At 46.7% G+C, this 15,520-nt stretch overlaps 1 protein-coding gene across 1 annotated transcript in view; it reads left to right on the top strand.

The window, feature by feature from the left end:
* The window catches only part of SCN4A (sodium voltage-gated channel alpha subunit 4), a 58,432-nt gene extending 43,522 nt beyond the window's left edge, over window positions 1–14,910 (top strand). The window contains exons 18-25 of the mRNA XM_036754765.1: window positions 251–424; window positions 1,315–1,437; window positions 7,603–7,881; window positions 9,784–9,837; window positions 10,189–10,326; window positions 10,777–10,881; window positions 11,555–11,825; window positions 13,703–14,910. Of these exons, the coding sequence (XP_036610660.1) occupies window positions 251–424; window positions 1,315–1,437; window positions 7,603–7,881; window positions 9,784–9,837; window positions 10,189–10,326; window positions 10,777–10,881; window positions 11,555–11,825; window positions 13,703–14,910 (2,352 nt within the window). The remainder of the gene's footprint in view (window positions 1–250; window positions 425–1,314; window positions 1,438–7,602; window positions 7,882–9,783; window positions 9,838–10,188; window positions 10,327–10,776; window positions 10,882–11,554; window positions 11,826–13,702) is intronic.
* Window positions 14,911–15,520: the final 610 nt, after the last annotated feature.

The raw sequence follows: 15,520 nt of genomic DNA, 5'->3' as shown, positions 1-15,520 counted from the left end.
ACACTGTTTGCCTCAGTTTCCTCATCTGTACAATGAGCTGGAGAAGGAAATGGCAAACCACTCCAGTATCTTTGCCAAGAAAACCCTAAATGGGGTCATGAAGAGCCAGACATAACTAAAAAACAGCTAAACACCAACAAGACTTGAGACCAACTCCCTCCTCCATCTCTCCCAAGAGTGCTGCTAGGTGTACATCTCTCCATCCTCCCATCCCTCCAGGTATGTTCATGGCTCTCTGTCCCTTATCTAGGCATTTGAAGACATCTACATTGAGCAACGGAAGGTGATCAGGACAATCCTAGAGTATGCAGACAAGGTCTTCTCCTATGTATTCGTCTTGGAGATGCTGCTCAAGTGGGTGGCTTATGGCTTTAAGGTGTATTTCACCAACGCCTGGTGCTGGCTTGACTTCCTCATTGTAGACGTGAGTCGCCATGCTGGGGGTCAATGTCACCGAGTTCCCTTCAAAGGTGGGGTGGGAGGGCAGCAGGAATGCCTGAGGGCCCAGGATCCCAACCAGGACTGTTCTTTTCAGTGTATGGATACAACAAGCTTTTATTAAGTGCTTACCATATTCCAGGCAAGATAAAAATGAAATCAGTTCCTGTCCTCAAAGAGCTTGCCTTCTAATGGAATATGTAGCCTAACCTTCAAAATAAGGATATGTCAAAGCCAGGCATACGGCCAAGGGATAGGTAGAAAGATCCCAAAGAAACTCAAGCTGGACAAGGAAGAGATTAGATGGGCTTTGGGTGGAAGAAATGGAAAAGGAGGTAGGATGTGGGCAGCTTATAATCTAATTTGCATAGCCCTTTATCCTTTTCAAAGCCTTTTTGCCTATTTTGTCTCATCTGATCCTCATAATATTTCTATCAAGTAGGTAGGGTGGTTATTTTTATCCCCACTTTACTGATTAAGAAATCGAGGCTTGAAAAAAATCAAGCGACTTGTCCAAGGTTATACAACAAACAAATATCAGAGTTGGGATGTACTTTCCATGTACCATGCACTATGCTGCTTCCCTAAGTACCTGCTCTCTCCTATTCCCCAGATGGCAGAACTCAGGGGTCATCCAAGGTCTTTCCTGACCCTGAAGACCCATGGGGTGGGGGGAAAAATGACACATTGAAATTATGTCACCAGGAGGAATGTGTCTATTAAGGGTCAATCCTCTCTTGGTTTCGGAGAGATGAATGCAGAGGATAATAGCCCTCGGGTGGCCATGAGGTCATAGCCCCTATCCCTATCCTTGTCCCGTGTTTTGCCACTCAGTGTCCCCCTTGCTAATCCTTTCTCTTTGGCTTCTCTCATCAGGTCTCCATCATCAGCCTGGTTGCCAATTGGTTGGGCTACTCTGAACTCGGGCCAATCAAGTCACTTCGGACGCTTCGGGCACTTAGGCCACTCCGGGCTCTATCCAGATTCGAAGGCATGAGGGTGGGTGCTCTAGGAACTTGGGACTTGGTGGGGAGGGAGAACCAGAGAGAGGAACTTGAAGCAAGGGGCAGAGAGGGAGAACCACCTAGAAGACAAGAAATGAGTGAACTTGTTTTCAGTGGTCAATAATCACTTTTTGCTCTTCTCCTGCCCAAGGGACCTTCTAACTAAGAAGAGAAAGCCAGAGAGAAGTCAGAGAATCATATGTCCATAGCCTATACTGCTGGTGATCCAGCCTCACTCAGAGCCAAATGCTGGTGTACCTAGAAGCTTTTCATGCCAAGGGCAGCCGCAGGCTAGGGTTTATTGAGTGGTCCAGATTAAGTTACAGTTGGGTGGGGTGACAGCCAGGGAAGGGAAGAGAGTTGGGTAGGCATGGAAAATAATAGGACGAGGCTTGGGATAGTCACACATAGCACCTAACTAACAGGAAATATTTTCAGTTGGGGTAACATCTATCCCAAATTCACGTCTTGATTTGTGCCAGGAAGCATCAATCACTCTTGGGTCTCCTAGGATAGGAGAATAAGTGCAATAATCTTGGAGGTCCAACCCCTGCCCCATTCGTGAGTCCTGTCCCTGCTTGTGTTATACCCAAGGAAACTGCTTCTTAGTTAAGTCCCTTTGGGAAAACCTTCTCTCCACCATTAGCCCTCAGAGAGAGCACCATTACTTCTCTCTGTCCCAGGGATCATGGAGAAGGAAAGAAAACATTCTTCCTTGGTTATACCTGGTGGTAAAAAGTCTTGTTTCTGAAATCAAATGAACAGTCCTTTTTTAAGAACCCAGCGAGAGCCCAAAAAATCACAGGACTTTTTGAGCTGTAAGGGACTCTAGGGATGATCGACCCAACCGCCTCACTTTATAGAGGAGGAAACTAAGACCCAGAGGGTTGTCACTGATGACTTGCCCCAAGTCACATAGAGGGTAGGGAGTAGAGCTGGACCATAATTCAAACCCACGTCTTCCAGGTCTCCTGACTTGAAATCAAATGCTCCCCAATAACCTTGCATTAAGCACCTTGGATTGTAGAGAGTTGGAATGGACATTAGAGTTCAATTAGCACAACCCCCTCATTTTACAGATAAGGAAACTGAGGCCCAGGGAAGTTAAATGGTTCAAGGTCACATAGCTAGTAAGTGGCAGGATTTGAACCCAGATCTTCCAAATTACAATGTCAGCACTCTATCCATGACACCATGGAGAGGAAAGTAAGAGATTGAAAGGGACAGAAGATGCAACTACTGCCAAGTAAGGGGTAATGGCCTAGCTGTAGAGATGGAATGTAGGGCAGCTGGGTGGTACAGTGGATAGAGGGGCTGGGGTCAGGAAGACCTAAATTCAAATCTGGACTCAGATACTTTACTAGCTGTGTGACCCTGGGCAAGTCTTTTAACCCTGTTTGCCTCAGTTTCCTCATTTGTAAAATGAGCTGGAGAAGAAAATGGCAAAGCACTCCATTAACTCTGCCAAGAAAACCTCAAATGGGGTCATGAAGAGTCAGATATGGCTGAACAATAACAACAGAGATGGAACGTAGGAGGTGTGGTTATACGGAAATAAGACTAGTTTTCTTATGGGGCCTCTACCCCGACAAAACCCGATGTAATGGAGGACATTAAGACATACGCGCGGATGACCAAGTGTTTAGAACTAGGGGAGGTGTAGCTAGATGATATTTTGTATATAAAAGAGAAAAATACTTGGGGTTTTTAGTGGATCGCAGGCTCAATTGTTAGTCGACAGTTTGGCGTGGCCACCAAAAAAAAGTTAACATAAGCCTGGGCTGCACTGAGAGATGTTAGGATCCAGAACAAAGGAGGAGGATGGTTCCCATGCATTCTTCCCTGGTCAGATTGCATTTAATTCTGGGGTCCACATTTTAGGAAGGGCATTGACAAAAGTGGCAGAGTGTCCAGAAGTGGCCGACCAAGATGGCTAGGGCACTGGAAAGCATGCCATACATGATTGAAGGAGCTGGAAATAGAGGGCAAGGGGTGGGGGCAGAGGCACGGACTATTAGGCAGAGATGGGCATACAGCTGAGAATCTGAAGGACTGTCATACAGAAGAAAAATTAGGCTAATTCCACTTGGCTCCGGAGGGTAGAACTGGGAGCAATCGGCCAGAAGTCTTGGAGAGAGTCTGACTCCACGCGAGAAAAAGATTCCTGACACTTAGAGCTGTCTGCAACTGGGATGGGCCCGGTTGGTACTTGAGGAGTTGGCAGGCTCTCGAGGTCTTCAAGGCTGGAGGCCTTTGGGCCAGGGATATTGCTGAGAGATTCCCTGCTCCAACAGGAATCAGACTAGGTGAATTCTGAGGTTCTTTCCAACTCAGATTGATTCTGGGAAGGCACATTTTGTCCAAGGCTGGAGGGGCCCTGAGGAAAGGAGTGAGATAACTTGGTGGGATTCTTTGGGGAAGGCTTCTGGCTGACTGGGCAACCATGAAAACAAAGACTCAAGTATAGGAGGGAAGCCACCCGGCCCTGCTGAATCTGAAGCAACCAGGCACGCAAGGTAGGAAACCTTCTTTCTCTTCCCATGAAGGAGTTTGAGTTAATCCTTAGAGGCAGCTGGTGGCACAGTAGATAGAGCACTGCGCCTGGAGATAGGAAGACCTGAGTTCAAATCTGCCCTCAGACACTTACTAACTGTGTGACCCTGGGCAAGTTACTTGACCTCTGTTTGCCTCAGTTTCCTCAACTGTAAAAGAGGGATGACAATAAGAACATCTATCTCTCAGGGTTGTTGTGAAGATCAAATAAGATAGTATTTGTTAAAAAGCACTTACCACAGTGCCTGGCACATAGGAGGCACTATATTATAAGTGTTTATTTGTCGTTCTTATCATTCAGTTGCCTCACTCATGTTTGACTCTTTGCAACCCCATCTGGGGTTTTCTTCGCAGAGAGACTGGAGTAGTTTGCCATGTCATTCTCCAGGTCATTTTACAGATGAGGAAACTGAAGCATACAGGGTTAAGTGACTTACCCAGGGTCACACAGCTAGGAAGTGTCTGAGGCTGGATTTGAACTCATTGAGATGATTCTTCCTGACCCTGGGTCCAACACTCTCTCCACTGTGCCACCTAGCTACCCCTCATAAATACTTATGCCCTTCCCCTAATTCTGCCTAGTTCATGTAAGTCTAACTTTACTTACCTAGAATCTTTGAGGCAAGCCCAGTCTAAATTTATGAATTGTCATAGATTTTTAAACAGAGATGATGTTTTATTACCTCCAAAATGCTATGGTCTGTCTAGGTAGACCCAAGTTCGAATCCTACCTCAGAGACTTACTAGCTGTGTAACCCCAACCAATTCCCTTCACCTCTCTGGGCCATAGTTTCCTCAAGCATAAAATTAAATGATAACATAACACCTGCCCCCCAGGGTTGCTGCCAGGATCAAATGAGGCAGCATCTGTACAGTGCTTCGCAAACTTCAAAAAAGCTATTATTGAATGTATATGTAGCGCCTATATCAGATTACGTGCCATCTTTGGGAGGGGGAGAAAATTAAAAACTTATGGAAGTGAATGTTGAAAACTAAAAAGAAATAAATTAACTTATAAAAAAAAGCTATTATCGGCATAGCCTTCTAAGGTCTGCAAAGCTCTTTAAATGTCATCTCATTTGATCCTCACAAAAAACCCATGTAATATTATTATCCCCATTTTACAGATGCGGGACCTGAGACTCAGAAAAGTCAAATAGCTAGGTTTCGAATGGAGGACCTCTGACTTGAATACAGAGCCTTTCCCCTACCCAATACCGCCTCCCTTCTGTTTGTCTCTGGCAGATGAGGAACCACTCTAGGGTTCTAGGGACTTAGGGTCCTGAGCTGGGATAGAAGGGCCAGTTGGCCTCTGATCTGGAACCTTGCTTTCCTCTTCTCTCTTGGGTTCTGGTAAACAAACAGCTTTGGGTAACAGGCTGAGTTTCCACTGAGCCCATAAGTAACAGGCAGCCACCTCAAGTCTCCGTGTGGGGAAGTGACTGATGGAAATAAAATTTGAGAAAGCTAATAATAGCTCACCCTTATATACCCTGCTTAGTTACAGAGCACTTAATATACGGTGTTTCATTTGATCTTCACAAATAAAAATAGCATGACAAATATTGGCATCCACATTTCATAGATGAGCAAACCGAGGCCCGGGGAAGTTAAATGCTCCATCCTTTGGCAAGCAGATAAGTGAGTCAGATGGACCCAGGACTGGAACCCAGGCCTTCTGACTCTCACTCCAATGCTCTTTTCACCACTTCATGTAACCTCTGTGATAAGCCACAAGTCTGAAAAAAGACTTCTAAGCAAATTAACAGAGTAAACAATATTTGTTGTCATTCAGTCAGGTCTGACTCTGTGACTCCACTTGGGGGTTTCTTGGCAGAGATACTAGAGTGGTTTTCCATTTCCTTCTCCAGTTCATGTTACAGATGAGGAAACTGAGGCAAACAGGGTGAAGTGACTTGCCCAGGGTCATGAAGCTAAGAAGTATCTGAAGCCTAATTTGAACTCAGTTCTTCGTGATTCTGGGCCTGGCACTTTACCCACTGCATCACCTTGCTGCCCAAACAATGTTGGGTGGATGTTTAACCAATTGTTTTAAGCACCCACTTGCATACAGTTTGCTCATTACGATTGTTCTTATCCCTTCATTAAAGCGCCAGCCTAGTTTCTACGTGGCAATCCATTGTTAGCCCTTAGCATTTAGACATCTCTTTAAGGTTTGCAAAGCACTTCATGAATATCTCATTCGATCCTGACAACCACCCTTGGAGGTAGGTGCTATTATTATCCTCACTTTACTCTTGGGGAAACTGAGGCAAAGAATGGTTAAGTGAATTGCTCAGAGTTGTACAACTATTAAGTGTCTGAGGCCAGATCCCACCTGACCCCAGATCCAACTCTCTCTCCACTATATCACCTGATTAGCTAATAAGGACGATAGCATCAGAGATTAATGTAACAGCGTCTCTGTTTAAGGGTGGTATGGTGGATAGAAAACTGGGCCTGGAGTCAGGAAGACCTCAGTTCAAATATGGCCTCTGACGCTTATTAGCTGTGTGACCCTGGGCAAGTCACTTCATCCCGTTTGCCTCAGTTTCCTCACCTGTGAAATGAGCTGGAGAAGGAAATGGCAAACCATTCCAGTATCTTTGCCAAGAAAACCTCAAATGGGGTCACAAAGAGGCAGACACGACTGAAACAACTGAACAATGACCACAATCTCTGTTTTAAGAAATCTCCCAGAATTCATAAATTCCGACTGGTATTCTGGTATTCTGAGTTAGTGAGGTTAGACTGTGTTAACCAGGCAAAATTAACTGCATCTCCTTCATAGGAAGAGAAAGAAGGTTTCCTACCGCACATGCCAGCCTGCTTCAGATTCAGCAGGGCCTGGTGGCTTCCTCTCTGTTCTCAAGACTGTTTTCATAGTTGCCCAGTCAGCCGGGGGGTAGGAGGAAGGGGAGAAAAGGTAATCATGTGTGGCTGAGGCCTCAAGTTTCCTATTTAGGGGGAGGGGAGCCAGGCTGGAGTGTTTGTCCCTTGCCCAGTGACCTGTGGCAGTTACAATGAAAACCACCTTCTCCCTCCCCTCAACTTGGGCAGCCACATTGCTAACCAAGCCAAGAACCTCACCCGGATCGTATAGATAGGGTCCTTCCCCTGACCACGGATGGGTACTAGGACCCCTCCCAATACCTCTCTACTCTCTGATCCCTCCCTTTCACTTCCCAGCCCAAACTTCTACTCCCAGACACATGGCTCTTTCCAGGCAAAATCTTTTCCATTGTCCCCTTCTCCATGATCTGTCAACTCCTGCAAACTTAGAACAGCTTCCTGGCTTCTCTCCTTTGCTGGTTCTGCTGAGTACCCCAGGAAGTCTTCCCTTCTTAATTCCATCCACTTCCATTCCTTTCTTTGCTGTGTGTGTGTGTGTGTGTGTGTGTGTGTGTGTGTCCTAACCCCACTATCAGACAGGAAGTTCCCAGATGATGGTGGCTATTCTACTCCCACCCAAGTGCAAAGTCAGCCCCTTCCTCCATTGGGCTAGGACTCAGGGTCCTGGCATGCTAGGTAGGGTGGAGAGGGTCCCAGCGTCTAGGTCCCAGTCTGTGACACCTCTCCCCACAACCTGCTGTCCCTCTGCTCCCAGGTGGTGGTGAACGCCCTCCTGGGTGCCATTCCCTCCATCATGAATGTGTTGCTCGTCTGCCTGATCTTCTGGCTCATCTTTAGCATCATGGGGGTCAACCTGTTTGCGGGGAAGTATTACCGATGCATCAACACCACCACCTCAGATATTTTTGACATCTCTGTTGTCAACAACATGTCAGACTGCTTCAAACTGATGGACACCGGGGAGGTCCGATGGGTCAACGTCAAGGTCAACTTCGACAACGTGGGCCTTGGCTACCTCTCGCTCTTGCAGGTGGTAAGTGGAGCCCTTTGGGTGGCAGCCCTAGATCTCCAGGCTGTCAGCTCTACCCCACTCATCTCAGCTGGGCTTGTCCCCAGTTCTTTCTCATGACTTCTTCATTTACATTTGTTGAAAACCTACCTACTCTGTGGGAAGTATTGAGCACTGGGGCCTAGAGGACTGAGTTTTAGACTTAAAGTCAGGAAGATCTGGGTTCAAAATCTACCTCTGCTATTTCTTTGCTCCAACACTTAGTCCAATGCCTTAAAGAGTGCTTGTTGAGTGAGTAACTGAGTGACCCTATATAAGTCACTTAGCCCCTGTTTACCCTCAGTTTCTCCATCTGTAAAACATGGATAATAATGATACCTACCTAAGAGGGGTAATGTGAAAATCAGACTAGATAATACATGTAAAGTGTTTCACAAACCTCAAAGGTTTATAAAGAACTAAATAAAATTTAGCTATTATTAGTTTTCATTATGATTATTTCACCTCTCTGGGTCTCATCTCCCCAAGATTCTGGGGAGGCTCATATAAAAATAACATATTCAGAATACTTTCTATATTTTAAAGAGTGGTGGAAGTGTCAGATTTTGTTAGAAAACCTTGCTAGGGATCTCAGTTCAATCTCTCCAGAATCTGCTTTAGAATTATCTGATGGAGGTGGAGAGAGGCAGGCAGGCAGGCAGGCAGTCACCTTCCTCAAGCTGTCATTTTTCTCTCTTCTCCTTCTTGGTCTTGTCCCTGTTTCTGCAGCTACAATTGCTCCCTGATCTTCCCAGCAGCTGCAGTGGGGCTCTCATAACAACCACCACAATAATAATGATGCTAATGATAATAAGTTGCATCTACATATTAACTCAAATGTATCTAGTCTTTAAGATGATTAGTTTACAGAACATTTTCACAAACATTTTCTCATTTATTCCTCCCACCACCTCCAGGAGGTAGGTAATGGACTCAGATTTCCACAGCATATTGATGTCTGCAAAGCATTTGCCTCACAACAATCTGTGGGGCAGGCAGACAGTGCAAATATGATCTTTTTATTCTGGTTTTTCAGGTGAGGAAACAGGGGTTGTGAGGTTAATTGATTTGCCAAAGGCCCCCCAGCTAGTTAATGGTAGATCCGGGACCCTAAAGGTCCAGGGTCCTGACTCCTTCTTTGTCCAGCATTCTTTCCACTATGAGGGAAACCTCACCCCCCAGCCCCTACCCAACACACACACACACACACACACACACACACATTATGGAGAGTCCTGCCCCCCACCCAACAGGTTCAGTTGTAGATTGTAGGTTCATACACACACACACACACACACATTATGGAGGGTCCTGGATATTGGTGCTTTAAGAAGGTGCCACTGAAAAGGGTCTGTAATATTGATTGTTATGCTCTGAGGTCACCAACTGCGGAGGCTCCCAGCCTAGACCTTCTTTCAAAACTTGGTGACTTCCTGCATGCTGGGAAAGCTCCTGACCTGCAATCTCCTCACTATTCCATTCCCTGATAGATTTGGAGCTAGGATGGCACTTAGAGGTTATTGAGGAGTCCTAAACCCCTCACTTTAAAGATTAGGAAGCTGAGGCCCAGAGGGTCAAGTGACTTGTCCTGGAGTCACATAGCTACCAAATGTCTGAGTCAGAATTTGAACCCAGATCTTCCTCGTTCCAAGTCCAGCATTCTGTTTACCACACACCCTCACCCTGGGGCTCAGGGCAGTCATCCTGGCCCGGCTGATGTCCCTGCTGTTGGGAAGGCAGAACATGAGAACCAGCTTTGTGCTTTGTGGTGGGTGGGAACTGATAATACAAAAGCTAGAAGGACAGGTAGATTGATGGGTCTTCCAGTAGATGAACTCTCCTTCTCTCATCAAAATGCTTCTGACTTTCTCCTTCAACTTTCTCCAGGCTACTTTCAAGGGCTGGATGGATATCATGTATGCAGCTGTAGATTCTCGAGAGGTCAGTGAAACTGGAACACACAGACATACCTCCTAAATCCTTGGCTTGACAGGTTAGATGGAGGAAAAGGAGATGAGAGTCTCCCCTTGATCTCTCAGCCCTCCGTGGAACTCTGACCTGTAATGTGATGTCTTTTTCCTGTGCTGTTCCATCCCTAGCATTGCCAGACACACAGCCTTGTCTCCTCCAGACACGCTGCCTCCTCTACTCTCCTCCCCTCGAGGAAAGACCCTCCCTTCCATGGTGGGCTTCCATTCCATGATGGGGTTGTTGGGGTGGGGAGAGGAGCCAGTAGCTCTGCCTCTGTCTCTGGGTAGCTAGTGCTCATTCACCCCAATTCTGACTCAAAAGGTTGAAGAACAACCCGAGTATGAGGTGAATATTTATATGTACATCTACTTTGTCCTCTTCATCATCTTTGGTGCATTCTTCACCCTCAATCTCTTCATTGGAGTCATCATTGACAACTTCAACCAGCAAAAAAAGAAGATGAGTATCATGCCCAGGCCATCCCCCTCTTTTCCTTCTATTTTTTCCCTCTTCCTCTTCCCCTTTGCCTTCTTCCCTACCTGCCCTCCCTTTACCTCTATTCCTCCTGCCTTCCCTTCCAGTTCTTCCCTCTTCCTCGTGGCCCCATCTCCTCTACTTGACGATTTCCACAATATTCTCATTACTTGCTCAAGCCATCCCTTCCAACCCCCCCTTAATCCCTTGGCCCCTTAGAATCATAGAATGACACAATGACAGAGGATTTAACCTTCCTGCTGGCTTGACTTCCAATTGCCTTATTGGGCCAGGGGTCTCCACAAATATCCACAGCTTTAGTGGTTCTCAGAGTCATAATGCAGATTGTACTAATTTCTCGGTGTTGTGAGGATACTGGGGGTTAAGGGGATGGGCAGGGGCTTCCCCATCTAAATGGGCTCATTCCCACTATACTTTGGAGGAAAGGACATCTTCATGACAGAGGAACAGAAGAAATACTATAATGCCATGAAAAAATTGGGCTCCAAGAAGCCTCAGAAGCCAATTCCTCGACCTCAGGTATAGTCTCTAAGGGATGGTAGAGGGTGGGGTGGGAGTGGGGGGAATGAAGTGCCTCCTCCCCATGAGGGCCCAGAATATTCCTTCAACCTGCTCTTCCACCTCCAATGACTATCTTTTGGTTTGCCACTTCCAGTGAATCTATGTTTAAAGAATTTTATAAGTATTTTTTGTTTATATTTTGCCATACTGGCTTTCCCTGCCCCTGCCCATCTCAGCACCCCTCCCTTACCCACTAGACAAGGCCCTCTTGAAGGGTGAGGATATGGGAATGTTAGTCCTATGTCCCAAGTGGGCAATGCCTTGACAGGGCACGAACCAAGCAAAGGGAGATGTCCCAGGCTGAGAGAGTTGTCAGCCAATGGGTCCCCTGAAATGAGAAATACTCCTCCAGAAAAGGCACTTGCCCTGAAGGATCCCACAAAGGATTCCCTGATAGGGGTGGATTCCAGCTGGAGAGAGTCGTCAGGCCTGGCGTTGAGTCAGTCCCCACTCATTCTATTCACTCCCCACTCCTCACAATGTCTGAAGGCTCCTCCCGGGTGACCTGACACACCTTCTTTCTCTCTTTTCTGTCTGTTGTGTCCTGTGCTCTCTGCCGCTCTGTGTGTCACATGGCTGTCCGTGTCCTTTCTGAACTCTTCCATGTCCCATCTCCTATTTTGTGCTAAAGAACAAGATTCAGGGCAAGGTGTATGACTTTGTGACCAAGCAGGTGTTTGACATCACCATCATGTTCTTGATCTGTCTCAACATGGTCACCATGATGGTAGAGACAGACGACCAGAGCCAGCTCAAGATTGACATCCTTTACAACATCAACATGGTCTTCATCATCATCTTCACGGGCGAGTGTGTGCTCAAGATGGTAGCACTGAGGCAATACTATTTCACTGTTGGCTGGAACATCTTTGACTTCGTGGTGGTGATCCTCTCCATTGTGGGTGAGTCCCAGCTCAGTGGTCACCAGGTGCCCCTTGTTGTATGCACATACTTGAGTCTTCCCTACCATACACAGACATGTGCGCTCATAAATCTGCCCCCACCAATAAAGAGACACATCTCAAGAAACTCAAGCATGCTGATGAACCCACTTAGGCATACTCTAGGGTAACATATCATCTAGCTGTATATTAGGGGCAGCTAGGTGAGGCAGTGGATAGAGAGCTAGGCCTGGAGTCAGGAACACCTGAGTTCAAATCCGGTCCCAGACACTTACTAGCTGTGTGACCCTAGGCAAGTCACTTCACCCTGTTTGCCTCAGTTTCCTCATCTGTAAAATGAGACAGAGAAGGAAATGGCAAACCACTTCAGTGTCTTTGCCAAGAAAACCCTAAAAAAGGAGTCATGAAGAGTCAGACATGATTGAAAAAATACTCAACAATAACAACAAAGTCCTTGCCAGCTCTAAATCTGTGATCCTATTATCTCTGATCTGTGATTTGGTCCATGTCCTTCCATCAGCACTCTACACACATATACATATACGCAAGTATACACACATGTTCTGGCAGAAACACAAATAGGCATTTGTGAACATGCTGACTACCACATATATGAATGTTTTCCTGCATATAAGCAGGCATACCCATACATCCGAAAACCTAGATGTTTATACACATACACACACATAAATAGGCACTGTGTTCCTGTAGAACACGGAAATGTGTACACATACACTCACACAGACACAAACCCCAAAACCTAAAACCTATAATGAGCTGAATCTCTCCCCAAGCCTCAGAAGGATGAAGGCAAAGTAATGAGTCATTTCCCCCACTCTCCTTGACTTCTGGGAAAAGTCTGGCTATGCAGAAGATCACCTGGCAAAGCCCAGCAACAGCAAATTAGGGGACAGCCCCAATACCAGGGACACCCCCAAAGGACAGAATCAGGAGCATTGGTAGAAATGACAAATTGGCAAATTGAAGCTTGATGTCAGGAAAAACTTCCCACTAAATAGCTACCTAAGTGGAATGAGTTGTCTCAAGAGAGAGACAGTTCCTCCTCATCTGAGTTCTTCCAACAGAGGCTGAAGGAGCACTTGTCATGTACATTATAGTAGGAATTCTTATTCAGTGTGGGTTAGACTAGATGGTGTCTAGGGTCCCTTCCAAGTGTCGAACTCTATGATTCTCTATGACCAACTCTATGATTGGTCCTTCCTAGAAAGCCAGGCCATTAAGCTAAAAATCCAGGGCTTCAGAACCCCCTCCTTAGAAAAAAAAGCAAGTTCTCCTCAAAACCTGTGTATTCAATTGTCCCTAGGAGCAAGTAAGGTAGCTAAACCTCCCTTCTTCCTTGGCCTTCTCTTAGGATATATCTGCTTTGTAGACATCCTCACCTTCCCATAGAGACAACTCCTAATCTGTCTCTGTCTCTCTCTGTCTCTGTGTGTATCTCTGTCTCTGTCTGTCTCTCTCTGTCTTTCTCTCTGTCTTTTTGTCTTTCTCTGTATCTGTCTCTCTGTGTCTCTCTTCTCTTGCTTCTCTCTCTCTCCTCTTTCTTTTCTCTATTCTCTCTCTTCTCTTCCTTCTCTTTTTCTCTCTTCTCTTTCTCTTCTCTCTCCTCTTTCTTTGCTCTCTGTCTCCATGTCTCTGTCTCTCTCTGTGTCTGTGTCTCTGTCTTCCTTTCTCTATCTCTCTTTTCTTTCTTCTCTCCCTTCTCCTTTCTCTCTCTTCTTTTTCTTTTCTCTCTTCTCTCTTTTCTTCTCTTTCTCTCTTCTCTTTCTCTTTTCTCTCCTCTTTCTTCTCTCTTCTCTGTCTGTCTCTATCTGTCTCTATCTCTCTTATCTTTCTCTCTCTGTGTCTCTTTCTCACAGGCCTCGCCCTTTCTGACTTGATCCAGAAATACTTTGTTTCACCCACACTTTTCCGTGTGATTCGTCTGGCTCGGATAGGGCGCGTCCTGAGGCTGATCCGAGGTGCCAAGGGTATCCGGACCTTGCTCTTTGCCCTCATGATGTCTCTGCCAGCCCTCTTCAACATTGGCTTGCTCCTTTTCCTCGTCATGTTCATCTATTCCATTTTTGGCATGTCTAACTTCGCCTATGTGAAGAAAGAGTCTGGCATTGATGACATTTTCAACTTTGAGACCTTTGGCAACAGCATGATTTGCCTTTTCCAGATCACCACCTCAGCTGGCTGGGATGGGCTTCTGAACCCCATCCTTAATAGTGGACCTCCCGACTGTGACCCTGAGCTGGAGAACCCGGGCAGCAGCGTCAAGGGCGACTGTGGCAACCCTTCCATAGGCATCTGCTTCTTCTGCAGCTACATCATCATCTCCTTCCTCATTGTTGTCAACATGTACATTGCCATCATTCTGGAGAACTTCAACGTGGCCACTGAGGAGAGCAGTGAGCCACTGGGGGAGGATGACTTTGAGATGTTCTATGAGACCTGGGAGAAGTTTGACCCAGATGCCACACAGTTCATTGCCTACAGTCGCCTCTCTGACTTTGTGGACACCCTGCAAGAGCCACTGAAGATTGCCAAACCCAACAAGATCAAACTCATCACTCTGGATCTTCCTATGGTCCCTGGAGACAAGATTCACTGTCTAGACATACTCTTTGCTCTAACTAAAGAAGTTCTAGGGGACTCTGGTGAGATGGATGCCCTCAAGCAGACCATGGAGGAAAAGTTCATGGCAGCCAACCCATCCAAGGTCTCCTATGAACCCATCACCACTACCCTGAAGAGGAAACATGAAGAGGTATGTGCTGTGAAGATCCAGAGAGCCTACCGCCGGCATCTACTTAAACGTTCAGTGAAGCAGGCCTCTTATCTCTACCGGCATAGCGGAGATAGCAGTGGGTTTGAGGCCCCAGAGAAGGAGGGGCTGATTGCGGATACCATGAACAAGATGTATGGGAACAACAGCTCCCAGAAAGAAGAGGATAAAGCTACAGGGGAGGCTGGCCCTGCCCTGGGTCTCAAGCCCATTGATGCCCCAGACTCAAGCCAGTCATCCCCAGAGCCACAGGGACAAAGAGTACGCCCAGGGGTCAAGGAGTCACTTGTCTAATAAGATGGGGGTAGATATTTCCTTCAGTGGGCTCTGCCCCAGGCGGGCTCCCCTGTTGAACCCTATACTCCAGCCTATAGGTTTTAGTCGTGTGATGGAGGCATGCTTTGAGATCGGGTGATGCCCAAATCTATCTTGGTGGGAAAGATTTGGTCATTCAGGGGCTCACCCTAGAATCCAGAGATCTTTCTCCCAATATTGCACAGTCCGTGTGAAATGTGAATTGTCTACTGCTGGCTGAAGGAGCCACAAAAGCCTCAAGGGTGTTGGGGCGAGGAGCTTGAGTGTCCGTCCGTCCATCTGTCTCTCCTCAGTTTCTCCTCTTAGTCATCGAGGCTACTCTCTCTCTCCCTCCTGGGGGTTGCCTTCTATCAACTTTCTGCCCAGGGGCTTTAGGAGCTGATTGCTTTCTTCAGGCACTCACTCCATGGTCAGTCACATACAACCTAAAGCCCCAGCAAGCCATACTCAGCCCTCACAACCAGTCAGCTGCGCTCACATCTCCCGGTGTCTTAAGGGTTGCCTAGCCCCCTTTCCCCAGAGGAATTCAGCCACCCACCCCGTCTCAGAAGAGAATGATGTCTTAAATGCCGAGTCCATGGGGAGCACC

The sequence above is a fragment of the Trichosurus vulpecula genome, chromosome 4, assembly GCF_011100635.1.
Source record: "Trichosurus vulpecula isolate mTriVul1 chromosome 4, mTriVul1.pri, whole genome shotgun sequence".
Classification (NCBI taxonomy): domain Eukaryota; kingdom Metazoa; phylum Chordata; class Mammalia; order Diprotodontia; family Phalangeridae; genus Trichosurus; species Trichosurus vulpecula.
This window is presented reverse-complemented; position numbering and strand designations above follow the sequence as displayed.